Source organism: Phallusia mammillata, chromosome 2 (genome assembly GCF_965637545.1).
Source record: "Phallusia mammillata chromosome 2, kaPhaMamm4.hap1.1, whole genome shotgun sequence".
In the NCBI taxonomy this organism is placed as follows: domain Eukaryota; kingdom Metazoa; phylum Chordata; class Ascidiacea; order Phlebobranchia; family Ascidiidae; genus Phallusia; species Phallusia mammillata.
Window position 1 is genome coordinate 20,875,257 of NC_137253.1, and position 20,352 is coordinate 20,895,608.

Genomic DNA, 20,352 nt, shown 5'->3' on the forward strand with positions numbered 1-20,352 from the left:
GTTCCTATGCCTTAGCGTCGTACAGCAGACCAGATTTTAAGCGGGTTCGGATCAGCAAGAATCCAAAATACCAGCTCAAAACCCGACCCGAACCCGATTTTTAATAGCCCAAACTAGGCCCAACAGCATGAGACCGTGTGTCAAGTCATTTTTGAATCAACCACTTTTAATTTTAAACTTAAGCGCTTAATTCAACTTTTTTAAAAACATAACTTAAACTCGACCCGAAAGATTTAGCTTAAAGTTATCAGAAGCAGGTCCCGTTATGTACAAGTTACGTAGAATATTTTCCATGGTTTATTCACATGTTTTAGTCACGTTTGCATATGCGCTTATTGTGATTACTGTTGGTTATATACTTCACCAAATGTTTTGTTCAAATTTATTTCTCACCATCGTGCCGTTTTGCTCTATCGGATATGCCAGAAGGACATTGGTAAAACCTATTAGTCATTCTAATTTGTCAATAGCCCTCGACCCCCCAAAAGCAGTGGTATCTCTATTTTCAAAACAAGCAGTTGTACTAGTACTGGTCACCTTGCTGGTGATTACAAACTTACAGTTTTCAGTACGCGTTGGACAGACCATCACACGATCTGGAGTTCATTCCAATTAGACAGCTTCAACTGCAGCGGTCACGTGCTTTTAAACCATCGTTTTGACACTTTGGTTTAGCTAAGCATTAAGTAATGGAAAATTTTAACTGTGCAAGCTGTTACATGTTTTTTACTGTTCCATGTGTTCTAAAACTTATGATTCATGAACTATTGAAAGGTCATATTTAGTGTCGTTGTTCCCGCACTGTTACATGTTCCCGGTTTCCTGCTATGTTTTAACAGCTGACCATAAGTTGGGCTGTTGCGCAAACCGGGTAATTCGAAATAGCTGTGCAATCCATTGTAGTGCTGCATATATTTGCAAGCGTTTAACTTAAAACAAACTAACTGATGTGAATAAAAGAAGGTATACTGTTTTGCAATAATCGCAAGAAAAACGGGTGTCAGTTTAAAAGACAATGCTTTATCGTTGATCTCTCTCTTTTTCCTTGTTTGCTTTCCTTGAGATAAATGTTCATAAACGTTGCCATTGGCAACAATAACCGCCACGTCAGTCTGACGAATATTGTATCGCAATGAGTGCTTCCTGTATTGGTTTCATTGCGGTAGGCGCCCCGATGCACGGTTTAAAACACACGCTGGTTTGTTTCAAGACATAGCGCTTAAAAAGGGTAATCGAACAAGCTCGTTTGCAATTTAACATGCAGCTCGTGTACAAATGCATTTTAGTAAATCTTTAAATCATTTTTGCAAAGTAATCAAAGCTATTTAGAACGAATTAGCGGTTTTATTGCAAGTCCATCGGATAACGATTTTTGTTTTACATTTTTGCGAAGTGGTGTTGTTAACATTAATCAGGCGTCTACGGGTAGCAAGGCTCAAGTTTCTTGTAACGGAAAGCACAACGAGCCAAAAGTTACCGTAGAACAAAGTTTGTACCCGATTTAACACAGGTTTACCTGAGATAAGCAAATTAAAACTTTTGAAAAATAAATAGTTAAAACATGATGCAGTAGAAGTGAATGTTGGAAGTAACAAAAGGTAAAGGTGGAACATGCAAATTGTGTGGAAAAGTTTTTGACTTTGTACTACAAGGTCTTAAAAGTAAGCTTTGTTTGAAGTGTTTGGAAGCGCCTCTTTTGAGTTAGTGCGTATCTCGTTCCAGCCAATTAGTCGTTGAAGTTCACAACTACAACTGAATAAGAACGGCAGAGTAATCTTACACAGTAATATGACCGTAGGGCTTTTGTCAACCAGGCAGTCGACAACTAGAACGTAGATTTTCTTTCAGTCTGTTAGACGTGAGGGTTCTAGTTGCATGGCAATGTTTGTCTTTTCCAAGCTAAAGTGAAGTATGTTTTCTGATGTAAGATTAGACTTTTTGGGAAAACCTAACTATTAATTCTTGTGAAAATTACACGAAGGTGCGTTAATTGTTTGCATGTAAAGTTAATCTACCATTGTGAGCCGTTGTAGCCAAACTGTCAGTAAAAAAAGCCTTTTCACTGCAATGTGTAACAACATTACAAAATCAACTAAACCACAGGACCTGTATTAGATTTTGTGTAATGTTTAATTACTCACAATAGTTCTCTTGTGCAGCAGCAGTCTAGTGTCTGTAAAACGGCGCAAATTAAAAGCACGCAGCACACTCAAACAAATACCACATTATTTGTTTTGCGATATTGTGTCAGTGATCGTATTCATTAGTGCGGAAGAAGATTAATCACAGTGACAAACAAGGCTTCTAATGACGGCGCTTACCGTCTCGCCATGATACAGGGGTTAAAATAAACTGGTTAGGTAAACGTTTTTAAAAAGAGCAAGTAAATCAAACCATCTTGTTGCACTACACAGCAGAGAAAGTTCGTAAACCCCGAGATTACGTAAAAAATAAACCATTGCGCAACAAAAAGTATTTAAAATTTCGGTTTTGGATTTTGTACGACAAGGAGAGTATTAAGTAAGTTCGTACATAAAATGTAACTTTAAAAATAATGACAAAGCTTTGATGGACATGAAAATTGCCGTTGAGATCAGTAGTGTTAACGGTCAACTCAACAAAGAGAGATTTTATGGTTACTACACTTTTTCCCCACCTGTGGAAATCAACTTTGCCCGAGAGAAAATTTATGTTTCTCAGTTGGCTTGCATGCGACTTTCTAGAAGTAGGACACTTAATGCAATAACAATTTATTATGTTGAAATTATAGGTGCCCAATTTAAGTGCAACAGAAGTCAGATGCTGAAATACTTGTTGCTTTTTGAAGGCGTTGTCTGGATGGTTGTAATTGGATCCGCAACAAAATGAGCCATGCGTTTTTGCTTAAACTTCGCAGATATTATAAGTTGTTGTTCGTGATTGTATTCGTTATATTGTTGTTGGTTATTAGAATGTGGTATGTTCAGCAACAATTTTTACAAGGTACGGTCATATATGTAGTGTGTCAAAGTTTGTACAAATGCACTTTATCCGTTTTAGTGTTTTCGTAAACCTTTTCTTTGTCAGGCTTCAAGAACAGACTGCGCGCCAGGGATAACATGATAGAAGAGATTAAAGACTACAATGACAAAAATGTACAGGTAACACATTCTGCTGCAAATTGTTTTCGTTTGAATTATAAAAACAAAGTCCCAGCGCAACACCGCCTCTATATTTTGTATATGTTTACAATTAACCTTTGTACGTTTTTAGAACTTACAACATCGACTACCTAAAGTGATAGGAATTGGAGTTAAAAAGTGTGGAACAGACGGAGTACTAAGCTTTCTTAACCATCATCCATTAGTTCGAATACCAGACGGAATGGAAAGCTTCTTTTTCACACAAACAGGAGAACTTGATTTAGGAAAGTATAGGTATGCAAGTTTGATTGCATAATGCACAAAGGAGAATATGAAAACAGTAATGTCGTTTTTATACAGAAGAATGATGCCATTAACAAACGAGCGACAGGTTGCGATGGAAAAAACGCCAATTTATTTCGCTTTTCCTCCTGGAAACAACCCTGAGCGGATAAAATCATCCATTCCAGGTGTCAAACTTATTCTGATTGTGTGTGATCCAACTCCGAGAGCATTTTCCGATTATGTGCATGAGGTAAGGCGTAAACTTACTACATTAGCTACATAACAATCGTAAAGCTACACAAAAATCATCCAACAGCAACCAAATGTTTTTAGCGTGCAAGATACAAACTATTCCGTGACCAGATGGTGGCAAAGTACAACACGTTTGAGCAGTTTGTTGACGGAAATCTACCAATACTTCAAAGCAACATCAAAGACTGGCTAAGTTCATCCCAACATCATTCGGATTTACGAGAAAAATTTTTGCAAATGTCTATCAATGATTCAAAGGCAACTCTATTATCTAATGGAATTTATTCAGCTCACATTCAACAATGGCAAAGGTTATTTAATGAAACCACTCTAAAAATTGTAGATGGCAACAAGTTTATGGATGATCCCGGTTCGATTATTGAGGAACTGCAGGACTTTATTGGAATTCCAAAAGTTTTGTTGCGTGAAGATTTTGTTCGCCATCCAATAACTAAATACTTTTGCTACCGAAAATTTACAGAGCAGGATTTTGCCAGTATAAATACTGAGCATAACCATGAAGAAGAATTTGTTAAACAACTCAAATGCCTAACAAACACCAAAGGCCGAACACGAAATGGAAAGCAAAAAGCTAAGGAGGAAACACTGGAAAAACTCCGCGCGTTTTATTACCCATTTAATCAACAGTTTTTTAAAGATATCGGAGAGAATTTTAGTTGGTCGCAACCCAAAAATTTGTAAAAAGTATTCATGTAGACTTTCTCCTATGTTTTGTCACTTCAAAAAATCCTGCTGTATTACTTCATTTACCGTATTTATTTGTTTTTATGTTAGTTTATTTGCTAGATTGCTGTGGGTAACATTTCCACCGCGGTGGATACTGTTGCAAATTTGTAGCATTTCAAAATTCGTTCAAGTGTTCTTGATATCATTTTATTGGTGCATTTATTAGATAAAAGTATTCTATCCGGTTTGCACGAACTAAGTCTCCTTTCGAGAAACCAAACACTTCAATATTATTCTTTTCTATTTAAATCTACGATAAACTAAAGCGTATGAAATATTTCAGAATTGTAAAAAAAATATTTCTTCTGAAGCAGTACTAAAGCATAAGCTTGTTTTTGCTGCTGTTTTGTTCCACTATTCAGTTTTTGATAATTAAATAAAAAATGTCGAACGGAACAAGCTACATCATTGGTTTTACCCACAGGTAGTATTTTAATTGAGATTTAAAACGTAAGTAAACTTTATTTCTCATCATTTAACAACCCTCGCTATTAATTGTTAGGGGGTAATTATTGTTTTATACGCCACACATTTTAACAATAGCACATATTTAATTTGTCACGATACCAACGTTTCTTGGAGAAGTGGTCGCACAGAATTGAAATGATAACTTTTCATTACGTGACACATTGTGTAATAGAAATCCACTTACAGCGTCAAACGCTCATAGTTGTGACACAACATTTCATTTTGTGTATTTATAAATTTTAAAACTTGGCATTATCTCGTTGTTTCAATCATATTAACCCGGATTAAGCGTGTTAATTGTTTCAGCATAGCATCTGGTCGCTATTAGCTAGTTTGTGTTTTAGCAACCACGTGTTACTTGCATGTCTGCTGAGCACGTTTTCAACAAAGAAACCGCGGGACAAAATTTTCAATAACAATGCGAACATCCAGTTTGTTTAATCGATGTTGCCAAACTAAAAAAACTTCTACACAAATATGAAAGAACGAGCGGTTGGATATTTTGTACTTCGCCGTTTTAAAAGTAAATTAAATTCAACTAGTTCCAATCAAATTACTGTGTTTTACACTTCTGGCGTCTTAAATTCGCAGATTGTGACGTCACATCACTGCCGGGGGCATAATAAGCGCCACTGTCGAAATAACCAAAAAAGTCAAGAAACTTGGAAAATGATTACACAAATGAATAGATAAGCAGCATTGTTGATGTAGCTGTGTGTCCAAGTTGTGCTGTGAACATGCCTTTTGTTCAAAAAGGTTTTCACAGAAAAGCAAAATTATTGCTGACTTGTTTTGCCTTCGTCAATTTGTCGTTTGTTATTGTGTTTGTCAAGTGGCGTGAAAAAAGTAATTTCTATGAAAGTAAGTTACTGAACAAGATTAGGTTTACTTTAGAACGAAAAGCTTGCAAATTTTCTTTACTTTGCAGCTTGCAAGATAAAATTGCAAAAACGGGAGCGCCTTTTCAAAGAGCTTGAGGAACATAACAAACAGAACGTGAAGGTGGTAACCAATACGCGATAGGAGATTGTTCATATATTAAAACCAATCTTAATAAAATCGTATTTGCTTGTTTTTAGAGTGACCTTACTTGTAATATTTGCAAAAAAATCAAATATTAAAATTGTTGTTCAAATGAAGCCTTCTTTGTTTAAATCATGTAATTAATTCGGCATGTAAAAAAAAGTTTTATAGCAATGGTTTCCTTCATGACGTTCACTGACCCCTTCGAGGTTCCTGGGTTTTACAAATGCCAAATAAAGATTTTTACATGGGGTCCGTAGGCTTGATTATTACAAATAAGCTGAAAACCACTGTCTTAAAACAAAAATATTTTGGCGTTTTTCAAAAAAGCAACTATAGACATGTTACCGCTTTTAATTAAATCAGTGACGACCAAACACCATGTTACATGAACTAGGATCGTGTCTGCGACATTTTACATGTGTTGTTGCAGAATGAACGCCGTCGTCTTCCCAAAGTTATTGGTATTGGCGTAAAAAAATGTGGAACGGACGGAATTATTAACTTTCTTAACCATCATCCACTTGTTCGAATCCCCTTTCAATACGAGAGCTTTTTTTTCAACTACGATTATTCCAAAGGTCTCGACTTTTACAGGTTAAATCTCGGAAATTTAGTGTTTAGAAGGAAAAACAACCTACAATCTACAGGCTTTTTACGTGTTTACTTTTGTTAGAAATACAATGCCACGAACCAATACTAAACAAATTGCCATGGAGAAAACGCCGATTTACTTCAACTTCCCACCAAATAATATTCCCGATTTAATCAAGTCTTCCATTCCCGATGTAAAGCTTATTTTGATCGTATGCGATCCAGCTCCAAGGGCATTCTCTGACTATGTACATGAGGTAATACAGGTTTAAAACAATTTCAGGTAGTGTAAACGACCGCTGTATGCTGTTCATATGCTTCAGAAGAAAACATATTTACAGTTCTTTTACCAAACCTACAGAGAATCCGGTACACACTTTTCAACGATCCTATGATGACCGACTACAGAAACTTTACAACCTATGTTGACAAGTATCTTCCAATACTTCAAAACCTCACAGAAGGTTGGAACAAAACGCACGAGCGTGACGCACTGCGGCAAAAATGCTTTGAATTGGCTGAAGACGATTTACCTGCTACATTGTTGGCAAATGGAATATATACAGCCCACATTAGAAATTGGAAAAGAGTTTTTAACGAATCAACGTTGAAAATCATTGACGGCGGTCGCTTCATAGAACAACCCGGTTTAATCATTGAGGATCTGCAAGACTTCATTGGAATACCCAAAGTTCTATTGCAAGAAGATTTTGTTCGGCACCCGGACACTGGACATTTTTGTTACAGAAAGTTCACCATTAAACATTTAAAGTCTGAAATAAAGGATGACATCGACAGTCTAAAGTGTTTAGGAAACAGAAAAGGTCGTACACGCAATGGAAAACTTGTCGTAGATGAAAATATTCTTAATAGACTTAGAAATTTTTATCGACCTTTTAACGAAGACTTTTTCAATGAAATTGAAAACAAAGTCCAATGGCTATAAAGCATATAGTATCGATTTTGAACACTATGCAGCATGCAACATATAAAACTGGTTTCATCTTTTTTTAAATGTGGTTTGTTTTGTGAAATTAACTTTCATTACAAACAAGTTAAATGTATGTTTACGCAACAGTTGTGCCCATGGCGTTATTGCCACGTACTTTTTTCTTAAACGAACTTGTATGTCTCACCACACAAGCACGACATGCGCGGCGTAGATTGTGGTTACAACGCTGCAATTATTAACTACGTTACTTAACTTCCATTGACGTAATTACACGTCATATCACAATTTGTTTGAAATAGTAGCTACTTTGTCTGATAAAAGTTTGTGAAAATAAGGACTAGTAACTATAATTTTTTATTTCACAGTAAAGGCTACTTACATTGTAATATTTCGAAGTACATACATCTCGTTTGAAAATTGATAGACTGACTTTCAATTTGTGCCACAACACAAGCTGCACTTAAAGCATGTGAAAAAAAACGTGTTTGACTTTGGTTTTACCAAAATAACAACAATTGGGAACTTGTTTGCAAAACTAGATCTTAAAAATATTTGTCAGAGCATTAACATTGGTTACAACAATTAGGTCTAAATCATTCGTTTTTACTTAAATACGTTTGTACCATGCTGTTTTCACAAAGCTTAAACTGTATTATTTGCTATTACCCAACATTACAAACAATTGGGGCTTGTGTTAAAAATCGCCCAAATTGGATTTAAAATTGCTTTTCGATTTCCAAAAGCTTTGATAAATTCTTCAATATAATTTCAGCTCATTTACAAAGATGCAGTAATGTTCACCGCATTTTTCCGGTAAAATGGATTTGAATTGTTGGGTTGTGGGCAAGCTGTATTGTAGATTGTCGTACAAGACTGTTTGGAAGCAGTTATATGCCTATGGCGTTGTTGCCACGTACTCGCCCTGTGAGTCTATTTGTTTGTATGTTTTACCACACAAGTGCGAAAGTGTCCGTTGTCTACTTGTGGTCATATTGCTGCCTGACACTTATTAAGCTACTGCGTTGCTTAACTGTCATTGACGTATTTATACGTCACAACGTAATTTATTTGGTAAAATTTCAAAAACCATAGTCCAAAAAATATAGTTGGTGTAACCGTATTTTGGTGTTGGGAACGATAAGCAATCTAATTTCCTCTGTTGAAACTACAGAAAATCTCAGAAAGCACTTGTGATAAAAACTTAAAAAAACACCGGATTTTACCACCCACGTTTAGACAAGTGTAATCGAAAAATCGGCACGGATTGAAACTTGCACTATGTGGGAAATCTACTAACAACATACCCTCACGGCAGCCCCACATTTAGGTCAATTTCGATAAATCGCGCAAAAAGCACGCACGAACTTTTCGGACCCGCTAACAACTCTAAAGCGATATCTTCAAAAAATGCTGACGGTTAGGGTTATTAGGGGTGGGGGTAAGGTATTATTATTAAAAAATTATTAATTTGGATTAAACTTAGTTCCTTTTGCAAAATTTTTAGAAACTTACTTTCCAACCCTACCTCTTTGTACTCATCAAAGCTAAATGTAAGGCTGGCGTCAGGTATGGTATTACCGCTACGTGCATGTAAATATAAAGCTGGACCTGATCAAATGTCAAGCCGCCTGGAGGCTTAATCCGATTTGTATGCAGACGACGCATGTAAACAAAGCAAGATTGAATTGGCTCGGTTATTATCAAGTTGTGCCACAAGATAAACTTCATTTTTTTGATTTACAAAAATAAGAACATTGTTTATATTTGTTTTTCTGCATACTATTAGAGTACTAAACCTTTATGTGATAAACAAGTAACTTTGTGTCTCATGTTTTTTGCTAAATGTCAGAAAGTGGCTTGACTCATATAATTTACTTTAATACTGTGTAAAAATCCCAACGTTAGAAGGCATAAAAACGTCGAGTGGTACCAAGTATAGTTAACTTTTTCGTAAGGAACTTGGCCGAATGGTCCGGCGCGCCTGACCCACATACAAAAAATACTTTTCCGTAAGTCTTTTGAAGCAACGTCATTTTTTCTTGTAAATGGGGAGCGAGCTGTTATAAATAAACACAAAAACAATGTTTTGTAGTTTCGATGATTCTTAATGATATGTATGTTGACATGTAGAAAAATCTTTCAATTAAATCGAGCAGAAAATTACGAAAATAACTCAAACGGAACTTTGGAGAAAATAACAGAATGCGGATGACAAGTCATGAAAGTGGATATAAGTTAAGCCACAAGTATAGGCCTACATTATGACATCAACAGAATTAAACCGTGCAAGTATGTTCACCGCCGATTGTCCATTGTATAATACATTGGCCATCTTTCGGTTTCTCCAAAGCTTCAATAAAACTGTCAACATCATAATCCCAGCGATTTAGGTAGAAGAAGTGGAAACATCGCCCTCCTTGCGCTAAGATCTAAAAAGCAGATGATGTCAAGTGTCAACTACCAGATGTTCCTGATATTGTCACCAAATCAAAAGAGTGAATATAAAACTCGTAATTGTTGAAAAAACACGCGTTTTATATTTTCACATGTATTTTTTTATAATGTGACAATTGCACAAAAGTTAAAATCAATATGATATAATAGTCATTATGTAAGGCATTGTCGTGTTACCTAATACTTTAACTGTCGGAAAATAAAAAAAGCATCGTTATAGTTGTTGCAAGTTTGTTTTTACCCTTAAATTGTTTTTACAGTTGTTTCCGAGGCCAATTCCGATGACATAAACGTTCACGCCGCGACTTATGAGCCAATTTGAAGTATCTTGAAGAGTTTGAGTGACATGACTTCCACAGTTGGCGCAACTATTAAAACAAAGTACATACATACAAATGGATTAAAGGCCAGAAAGGAACTATGTACCTCATTTATTCAATCTAAAAAAGTTACCTAACATCCAAAAAATAAATTTTAGGTTGTTTATAAAATCAGTTTATAAAAGCTACAAAATTGCACACTGTTTCGATCTAAGGACTCATCGGTGCAGCTGACATCACTTAGGCTCCCAAGTAGTCGCTTGGCCACCCATAAACAACCTTGATCGGGATTCGGGAGCGTCCTGGGTTCAAACCTCGTATAAAAGCTGCACTGATGAGACCTTATAGATCGAAACAGTATGTGCTGTCTTCAGCGTATCATTTATTGACTTGATGCTCGACATTTTATAATTTTTTTACCCATCAGTGATAAGGATTATGTCTTGCTCCACATCCGGTTGTCCACGCCTCCCACCATTTTCACTAGAAAGGACATTGTCCATGGCATAATGTAGGGCGCTGTTAAGGCAAGTAGAACCAGAGGTTGTGTGATTATATCTGCAATGTGACAAAATATTAAATGTTTTTCTTCATGCACAAATCTTTCATAACCTGTATAAATACTTCTCTTTCGTTTATTTCTATTGGGTATCAGTATCAAATGCTTTTGATAACATATTTTTCCAAATTTCACAAAGTAAATTCCGACATGAAAGCTTAGTTTTATTTGATTAGCCCTAGTATCTGTTGCACTATAATCATCCTAAGTCAGCCAGATAAAGTAACAAACGATACCTAATGTCATTTTTGATGAACTGGGCGAGATCGTCTACTTGCGCAAAGTAACGGTTCAACGGGATGTGAAGGTGATTGCTATTGTCGAAAGACGTAACAGCAACACGAGTTTTGTCCGGGTGTACTCGGATATTGGCACATAGAACTGCGAAAAGTTTCAACAAAAAGGGTTACTAAACATTCCATTGTCTTTCGTATTCTCGTTGTGTAAATTTATGGATATAACATTGCCAAATTAACATTTTAAAAACATAAATTATAAGAAACAAAGTTACGTTTTTTATCAAGAAATAATTTAATTTGCAATAAGTTTAATGCGCAGATCTGATCTGACATTTAGTATCTCTAACAATTGAAAAAGTTCATTTCAGTTGTTACAATAAAATACGGGTTCGCGTAGATTTAACTTACTTTTAACAATGGCAGCACCGATTCGTTTTACTTTTTCAAATCTCTTCTCTCCTACACTCCCACTTTCATCCATCATGATCAGCAAGTCCCTGTTTTTTTGTGCAACTTCAGAAGGCTGCTCAGATTTTGAGTTAACCTGTCGGCAATTCAGCACATAACACTCAACGTATTCCAAAGCGTTAACCAGAATATGAAGTCCGATTTGTCTTAAACCCAGCCAAGAGTAAAGTAAAGGCTCGAATTAATCCATTTTTCTGCCAATCCTATCCACATCCGGCCAAACTTACAACACCGACTTACTGTTCATAAAGTCACAATAGGCTACACCCAACTTTGCATGCGATAAAGTTCAAAAATAACACGTAACCAACAAAAGCAATATATATTATGGACCTCACCGAACGCTTCGATCTTGCCGCTGAATTTCTCTGGTGCTGCGTGTTACAATTCCCCATTAATAACTCGCCAGTGCCAGGGTCGCGAACATCAACGCATTGTTGCTGGAAATCTACACCTGAAGGAAATCTCGTCGTGGGCCTAGGGGTGCTAGTGGGACCAGAAGATCTGTAACGTCGGCGGCGACGGCGACGGCCAAAAGACAAGTGGGCTGTTCTTCGAGTTGGCTGTTTAGGCTGGGCAGGTCGGTGACCAAAGCGTCCTGTGTCTATTGGTGTATAACGTACCGAAGGCACAACAACTGGTTGAAGAAGATTGTCAGTAAACATATCTCCTAGTATGAGTCCTATGGGACAGCGTTGAGTTTCTGAAAATTATTGTTTTTTTGTTTTGTTATTGTTTTGTTAAAATCGAGCAGGGTTTAGATATGTGCTACATTGTCCTATTATCAGTAATGACATTTTTAACGGATACATCTAATTATGGCGTCTCAAAAAAATTTTTTTTTTTTTTTAAAATCGAGCAAAAAACAGCACGACTTACGTGGAATACAGATTCCTATTTTATCGGGCGTAGGTAATCGCTGTCGTGTTGTTTCAAAAAGGTTGCTGTTGTAACTGGTGTTACATCTACTCCAATTTCCGTAAGTACAGTCTTGTGTATTCCATCTGCTAAACAACATTCCTGAACACAAGGAACAAAACAGCGCAGCAAAAACAATGGAAACCATCAACCACTTCATTGTTCCTGGCACCAGCAACGTCTGATTTAGCAATGCAAGTATGGCCTCTTTAAGTCGTTTCAGCAAGCACCGGAATCCTGGGTAATGTATTTCAGGAAATTGCTGATTAGATGACGTCATTTTGCAGGAGCGATCGAAAACAACTTCTTCATTTACATGTATGCACTTGTTTTACGTCAGTAAAGGAATTTTTGTTTACTAGATAAAATGTTGGGTTTAATTAAAGCTTTTCCACTCCAGAAAAATGGCGCTTTGCGCGGATCATACCGAATTGATTTTATAACAGCCGAACTTGACACTTCAAACCATTTGACAAGCATTTACATTTTCTACAATAGCGTCAAAGATTCACTATTGAAAGTGTGCATAACCGATAAGTCGCAGCATTTTGCCTTTTTAATCCTCTTCAAATCACAAATGATGTAACTAAACTATTATCAATTTTTCACTCACCAAAACTATATTGTGAGCAATTAACCTTTTCAGTCATATTGGCTCCAATCAGGGAATTTTCCTGTGACGTCACCCGCAACGGAAGCACTATGTGCAACTTTCGCAATGACGAATTGGCTGATTGCCAAAGAAGTCTGTGAACAACATTTGAGCTGTGTTTCGGGCCACGGGTGTAGGATCACCAGAAACATCCACTAAAAGCCATTTTCTTTTTTAATGCTCATAACTAAGTGTGTGTGGCAAATAACTTTATTCATACTAATATCTTTATTTAATTTAATAGACTATTTCACATACTATTTGTCTAAGTTAGGTTTTCACGATAATTAGAACCAAATTACAACACGAGTTTGCCATTTACATTTGTAAGGGGGCCACGAGGCCCTAAAGTTACTTTTAGGTCGCCACGGACCACGAAAGGTTGAGAAACACTGATTTAAGAGTAAGCTGCTTAAATATTTTCACTTGAATTGCTGGAAAAAAATAAGTTGTTTTTGATCTGAATTGTAGAAGAAACCTAAATGGCCGCTTATTTTTCATGTGAACTTTAAATATTTGTATTCAGCGTGCATTATTACACTCAAATGTTAGAACCCAAATATTTTATTCGATTTGGCCTATCAAATTCGCGTTAAAGCCCACCATTTTGTAAAAATCAAACAATTTATGTGTTTTTCCCTATACCTGCTGTATTAATTTGGACACCAAATGGCGTCCATCAGGCCCTCTCGCGTAACAATGGGTTGGACAACTTGTGTTTTACTTTTACATATACTTTGGCCCAGGTCAACCTTTAGCCGAGTGGGGATTATTCAGCTCCAACGATGACGTGTCGTCAAGCCATAGATAACTTAATTCACTTTTCATAAGTTAAACACCACAGCGTTAAAAGTGTTGAGAAAGCTTTTAAACAATTAGGTCCTCAGCTGAAAGTTAGTACACACTTCTTAAGTTAACAATTCATTTTAAACAACAAGTTGTACAACATTTACATATAAATGTTTATTACAGCTAAAATCATTTGTTGTGGCCAAGACAAGCAGAAAAGCACCATTTGACAGAAAGGTTCTTTCATAAGTTAAACACCACAGCGTTAAAAGTGCTGAGAAAGCCTTTAAACAATTTGGTCCTCAGCTGAAAGTTAGTACACACTTCTTAAGTTAACAATTCATTTTAAACAACAAGTTGTACAACATTTAGAAAAGTGGTCATTTTATAGAAAAGGCAAATACCTTTTGGTAGAACAATATAAAAATAAAATTGTTAAAGCATACATAAGGTACAGTTATGTTTATTATGAATTAATCTGGGTTTCTGTATTTTATAATTTTTGTGGTAGACTTTGCATCTCAAGCAATGTTGAGGTTAAATGGGCTCCATTTTATGGATGCTGAGTTAAACCACTATCCTTGGGTATTACTCCATTGAGGAAATCAACTTTAAATGCATTTTTAAGTATAACACCTGCTTTTAAAACAAGATAGTCTTTACCATTAGGCTTTTATTGTTTTTTTGCATCATTACAGGGGAGTTGGATAACTTTAAACTTTGTACGGGAGTAAGCAGGAAAAAACAAGAATATTAACAAACATGTCATAGAAGCATGGAACGCCCTGACAGGCACAACCATAATTCGCTCACCTCACTGCAATGTAGCCAGTAGATATGGCAACACATTTAAAACTAGATCACGTAATATTCAAACACCGTAACAGAAAAAGGGCCGGTAAGGAGTAAAATGGGTGCAAAGTATGGCAAAAAAATGGAACGCAACAGAGTGCAGCAAATGAAATCCATTGCAACTAGTGAAGAAGAATTGGTAACAGCGGATGACCGAATTCATTAGGATATCTTGGTATGCAGATTCAAATGTTTCTCATTTAATTTTGGAACAGTAATGTGTCATTTCCCATCTGCAGGATTTGGTTGAAAGTCAAAAACACTCACTAATGAGTGGCAAGCCTCATTTTTTTTAAAATGCAATGTAAAAATGCTTCAAAGACCATTAATCGGAGAAGGTACCACCCTGATGTGGTTCATTGGGCAATTGAGTTGTTTGCTAGAGCTTCGGCAGCATATAATCATCTCAGAACCAGTGGTGTTCTTATATTGCCATCATCACGTACTTTACAGTAGTACAGGTATAAGTTGCAATTTTACACATAATTTTTTGAACTGACATATCATCACACAATCCTAAAAAACACTGTATGGTAGATTGTTAAAAATATTGGCTCTGGTGCATGCGGTATCAACCAATTGGCAGTCAATGCTCTGTGGATGCAAAGTTAGTTAACAGCAGGAATTTATGCACTTTTACATGTTTTTTTTTAATTTATTATTTTCATGTAGTCAAGAAAATTGGTATTCTAGGAAGGCCACTTAGTTGTATTTATTGACTACGGGGCCAGAAATGCAGACACCATAATGGCAACCCATATATGCAGCAAGGTGGTACACATAATGCAAATTGTCCAATTCAGCGAATTCAAAGTCCAAACTTGCTACATAAATAAGGTTAATTGCCATTTTTTTATGATATTATTAAGAAAATTCCAAAAACTAAAACATTTTGATCAAACTAAACGTCGCAGCTCAAAAAACTATCGACAAGACGACAAAATATGTGTATGTTCTTACCAATGCACACGAAATGTGTACTTGTTCATTCGAGCGTGCAACGTCTGAAGGAAGGCAAAACCAAAGAGTATAGAAAACATGAGTGGAACCTCTGACGTAACAATGGATTTTTTTGGGTTTTCCTTCGTCCTGCGTCACGGTTCAGTGCATAGAAGTTTGTTCAACATTTTGTTTGTAGTTTGCTATAGTTAAGTGCGCAAAACGAGCCATATGTGTTTGTAATTATCATCGCATGTTTCGAATTTAGTGCGAGAGGCAGAAAAAAATTGCCCATGGCTGTATGGTGGTACTAAATGTAGTTTAGTTTCGTTTATTCGCACTTTTTTACGGACGAGGTGGCGAAAAACCTTGATTTCACTTAGACAGCCACTGCTTATTTCAGTGCATACACGCTTGCATACAACAAAGCAAAAAGACTCAATCCATATTACGAAACTATGAAAAAAATGCTTTGTGAACATAAAGCGAATTAGGTCTTTGCTTAAGTTTTGTGTTTACATGCTTAAGGTTTTTTCGAAAAAAAGCAAAATTTCGTGGAAAAATATAACTTTCGTGCAAAATGACTTTCATAAATAATTTTCATAATCTTTCTGCAATTCTGCACCATTCTTGAACTTTCATTGCCTGCCAGGCAGTCTGATGAGCTCTAACAGGGCGAAAAAGTTCAATTACTTTAATTTTACATTAAACGTGTCTAAACTCTGTTGTATGCCACATTATGTCAAATAGGCCTATTTAATGTTACTTGCAAAAGATAAAAAAATATCTCAGTTTCTAAACAAAAAATATTGTACATACATATAGGCTGGACCAACAGATTTAAAGCTGCTCAAAAAAGAGTGGATTCGTGAATCTCACAGCTGTCAGACACTGAAGTTTGTATTTGTTTTTTTAACCATTTAATTGTTTATGTTTTTTGCTTTATTTCTTGGAAGACAGCAACAAAACCCAAAGAATGGAAACCCATTAACAGTAAACAATGTTAAGAAAGTTTTAGGCAACAACCAGCACAAAAGAAAGTGATTCAAACTTGCATTTTAAAAGCGTTCAGGCTCTTTAACAGCCTTAAAGGAGTATAACAGTACGTCAAAGTTAATTTGTACTTAAAAGTTGACCAGGTTCAACAAGTGTTTGTTTGTTGTTTATTCTGAACTTGGAGTGAGTGCCAGTTTAGAGGAAAAGACAGCCATATTGAGAAGTTGCATGCCAGGGATATCACCATGAGGCACTTAGTCCATGAAGCACAGTTTTTACACTACCAACATGAGTCAGCCACTGAGTGAAAGCTTGATATTCTGTGTGGAAATGAGTGCAAACTGCTAAAAAGTTCAGTGTTCTGTTTTACATGAAACATTTTAAACATGCCTTGCTTATGTTGTATGTATCATACAGTTCATGGCTTTTAATTTCATTTGTGTGACAGGCTTCACACAATGTTCCAACTGTTCATATTTAGATCTGATTTGACAACAACAGAAGACAGAAGTATCTGTAAAATAATAAAAAATAACACAGTATTACCATAGTATAAATTTGATACAAGATGCTGAATAAAAAAACAACCAGTTATCATGCACTCTTGTCATATTTTTTTGTTTTCATAATCAAAACTGTTTGTTAATGGAATGTTTATAAGTCTTAAAAATATAACCCCTCTTATTCTTACATGCCTGACAAACTATATATTTGTTGGTTATAAAAATAATAATAAAAAACAAAACAAGTTCTACAGTGGCAAAGTGCATGGCTTTGTCCGTACTGAACATGTGGTAAATCCATCTTTCTGTTAAATATCTTGTGAAACAAGCCACACTAAAGGATGTTAAAAAATGTACAAATTGCATTGCAAGGTAACTTCATTTTCTCTAATTTGAAACTACCACATGTGAATTTTGCCACATTCTTGTCACTTTATATGCGTAATAAACCACTCTATATAAATGTCTCAACTGAAAAACTTTGTCATAATACCTGAGATGCTTTATTGTAGAAAAACAACCCAGTGACCCAGTGAAACTATGTCTCTCGTTTCACATTATATAGCCATCTTATATCGCAGTTTTTAAAGATTTTATAAAAATTCTACAACTATAAGACAAATATAACATCATTCTTTGGCCAGCAATTAAATCCTAACGCCTGACGACCGATTATTGCATTTATTATTAACTTGCAGTCTGCTATCAAGTACATACAATTTCAGCGAAAAACGTGCAAAACTTCTATGCACTGAAGCGGAACGGCGTACGAAACTAAATTCAGCTTAACAATGCAAATAGTCACGTGACAAGCCCGAGTTTCATCTCATGGTTTATAATCTCTTTGGTAAAACCAATATATTCGCGTTCGTGGTAATTAAATTAGATTTGTTAAAATAAAAATGTTTAAAAAATACATCAACCAAACATAACTACACATTAAAAGTTACATCTTGTTCTATGTAGTAATTCACCCGAGAGATTTTTTTTAATATTTAGTCGGCAGACGAGTTGCGCATCTGGTGAATTAAGTTATCTATGGTCAAGCTTCGTTGCTTTTCTGGTGCTGGGTTTTAAACAATTTGTACATTGTGACTCTTGAAAGAAAACAATAACGCATTATTCTCCGAGAGTGAGAAGATGATAGAGCGGGCACTTAACGTTGTTTCCAACTCACAATTAGCTTAAACGTATGTTAACTGTGTATAAGGGCATTTTAGTACCACATTGCAAATTAAGTCATTTGGTAGTCAACTTCGGCTGTGTCCTGATGGATTGCAGTAACCCCAGCGGGTTTTCTGGAAAAAGCTGGGACATATGTGCGTACAGTCGTTTTATGCCAAATTCGAATTTGAAAGGTTTGTGTCAGTTTGTGTTTCATCTTAGGTGGTTAAGCATGGCTAAAGGTTTAGTAGGCTACCGTAATATAATGAGCCTATTTTGAAAAGGACCGTAATTATGCAGTTATTTTCTATCTTTGCGCAGTGCCCAATACAGGACCCAGTACTAGAAGCAAAGGGGAATGGGTGGCTCACAAAGGTTGGTATATTTGAAATTTAGTTTTTTTTTTACAGTTTTTAACTTTACTAATAACCGAATATTTCGCAAAAGTTAGTGGAAAATCCAAGTTACTGATGTCATTGAAGCCAGGGGGGCATTTGATGATAACTGACAATAATATAGTGCTGGAAAGCATTTTTCTGCTGAACGCTGCTATCAAGCCACGTGCATGTAAAGTGTTGCAAAAAAAGAACACCATACTGTTTCTTTACAAGGTTAAAAACGAGTCTCGTATGTTCCGTGTGCAGGTAAGTTTAACAACAACTTGGTTGACGTATATAGCTTACAAAGTACACCATAAACATTTTTTCAGTTCGGCGTTTCGCAATGTGGTGAAATCGATAGGTGCAAAGAGTGTGCTGCTGCCCTATCAAAATACGTGGAAGTCCGTTATGCAGGTCCAGAGTGCCAGAGTACTGAAAAAGTTAGTACTGCATCACCATACTGTGTGTTTTATTACACATTAGTTTTTTTGCCCTGTGCTTATGCGTATCGTTTTATTTAGGCTATTCCTACTTCACAAACTCAACATAAAGAACCAAATCTTTCAAATTTAGTAGAAACAATCATGAACGACAAAACCGACGAGTTGCCCTTGATCTACAGACAATTGCACATGGGTCAAACTGAGGATGATGGAATCGCAGGTCTTGAGCAGATGGTAATGCTCTGCTTTACCGACCCCTCGTTCCCAACGTTTGTTGGACAGGTAGAAGAAATCTTAGAGAACATCACAAAGGCGAATGTGAAGGAAACTAAATGACACGTTATATAGTGATACGATAGAACGGAAATCGTGGTGTGAACTGTTTTGTTGTCATGGCAAGTTAAATAATCTTAATTATATTGTCTTTTGAGGATCATAAGGAAATTATAACGGCTCAACAAAACACTATGAAACAATTACATTTGCAATGATTGGCAATAAGGTTACATTAAACAGTGGGGTATTTAAAATCAACAATTTCGGACTTGCAGAAATATTGCACTTGAATAGTAGACTTCTAAATCACAATGACAATAAACATAATGTAACACCTAGTTTGCAGTTTGATGTAGGCTTCTGTTAGACGTGGATGGCTAAAGGAGTCTTTGATAAGTTCTGTTAAAAAATGATTCTTATTCGTCGTGTGGAACCCATAAAATCCGGTAAAAGTTGCCTGTTAGGCGTTGCAGCAATTTCACTGTAATCCCAGCGCCGATGATAAAATTATTCGTTCCTGTATCCAAATCATTAAGTTAAATTACCGTACACACACAACATGATCTTCAACAAAATTACCTAATGGTGCAAACTTTTGTGAAGATTTGGTAACAAATCAGCACATGATTTTATTTCCATTACTCCTCCACTCAACCACATTGTAAATGCTATAAAAATCGCATTAAGCACTTAATCCATTAACAATAAACAACTAGATGGGTATTTAACTCCCATTCCAGTTTAAATATGCAACAACAACAAAAAAACAGAATAAATTAAAACATTAGGTTAGGGTATCTCCCAGTTTTGTTTTTGCAGATCACGTGATCTTTTTTTGGTACGTAATGTTATGCCTAAGTAAGTTAAGCTGAATTTGCAGTTTTGCACTAACGCAGTGGTTCCCAACCTTGGGTTCGCGGACCCCCAAGGGGTCTGTGAGATGGTTTCAGAGGTCCG

General features: G+C 36.0%; 4 protein-coding genes across 5 annotated transcripts; 3 read left to right on the forward strand and 1 right to left on the reverse strand.

Moving 5' to 3' along the window:
- Positions 1-1,837: 1,837 nt before the first annotated feature.
- LOC145214132 (heparan sulfate glucosamine 3-O-sulfotransferase 6-like) lies at positions 1,838-4,809 on the forward strand. Its single transcript, XM_080082599.1, has 5 exons — positions 1,838-2,982; positions 3,067-3,140; positions 3,253-3,416; positions 3,483-3,657; positions 3,741-4,809. Exons 1-5 carry the CDS (start codon positions 2,865-2,867, stop codon positions 4,359-4,361), a joined length of 1,152 nt encoding a protein of 383 aa, XP_079938725.1. The 5' UTR covers positions 1,838-2,864; the 3' UTR covers positions 4,362-4,809.
- Positions 4,810-5,729: 920 nt separating this feature from the next.
- On the forward strand, positions 5,730-8,440 carry LOC145213132 (heparan sulfate glucosamine 3-O-sulfotransferase 4-like). Its single transcript, XM_080081366.1, has 4 exons — positions 5,730-5,735; positions 6,295-6,494; positions 6,574-6,748; positions 6,853-8,440. The coding sequence occupies exons 1-4, from the start codon at positions 5,730-5,732 to the stop codon at positions 7,435-7,437; spliced, it is 966 nt and encodes a 321-aa protein (XP_079937492.1). The 3' UTR covers positions 7,438-8,440.
- A 1,279-nt stretch (positions 8,441-9,719) lies between these two features.
- LOC145213133 (matrilin-3-like) lies at positions 9,720-12,148 on the reverse strand. Its single transcript, XM_080081367.1, has 6 exons — positions 11,822-12,148; positions 11,424-11,559; positions 11,013-11,157; positions 10,638-10,775; positions 10,139-10,265; positions 9,720-9,872 (listed from the first exon to the last, which is right to left on the reverse strand). Exons 1-6 carry the CDS (start codon positions 12,146-12,148, stop codon positions 9,720-9,722), a joined length of 1,026 nt encoding a protein of 341 aa, XP_079937493.1.
- Positions 12,149-18,190: 6,042 nt separating this feature from the next.
- On the forward strand, positions 18,191-19,742 carry LOC145212542 (meiotic recombination protein REC114-like). 2 transcript variants are annotated; one of them, XM_080080703.1, is made up of 5 exons: positions 18,191-18,451; positions 18,618-18,671; positions 18,744-18,940; positions 19,006-19,116; positions 19,198-19,742. In XM_080080703.1, the coding sequence occupies exons 1-5, from the start codon at positions 18,325-18,327 to the stop codon at positions 19,453-19,455; spliced, it is 747 nt and encodes a 248-aa protein (XP_079936829.1). In that variant the 5' UTR covers positions 18,191-18,324; the 3' UTR covers positions 19,456-19,742. The 2 variants fall into 2 exon arrangements, with proteins under 2 accessions (XP_079936829.1, XP_079936828.1); XM_080080702.1 differs by having other exon boundaries at positions 18,192-18,490; positions 19,198-19,741.
- The last annotated feature ends 610 nt before the right edge of the window (positions 19,743-20,352 follow it).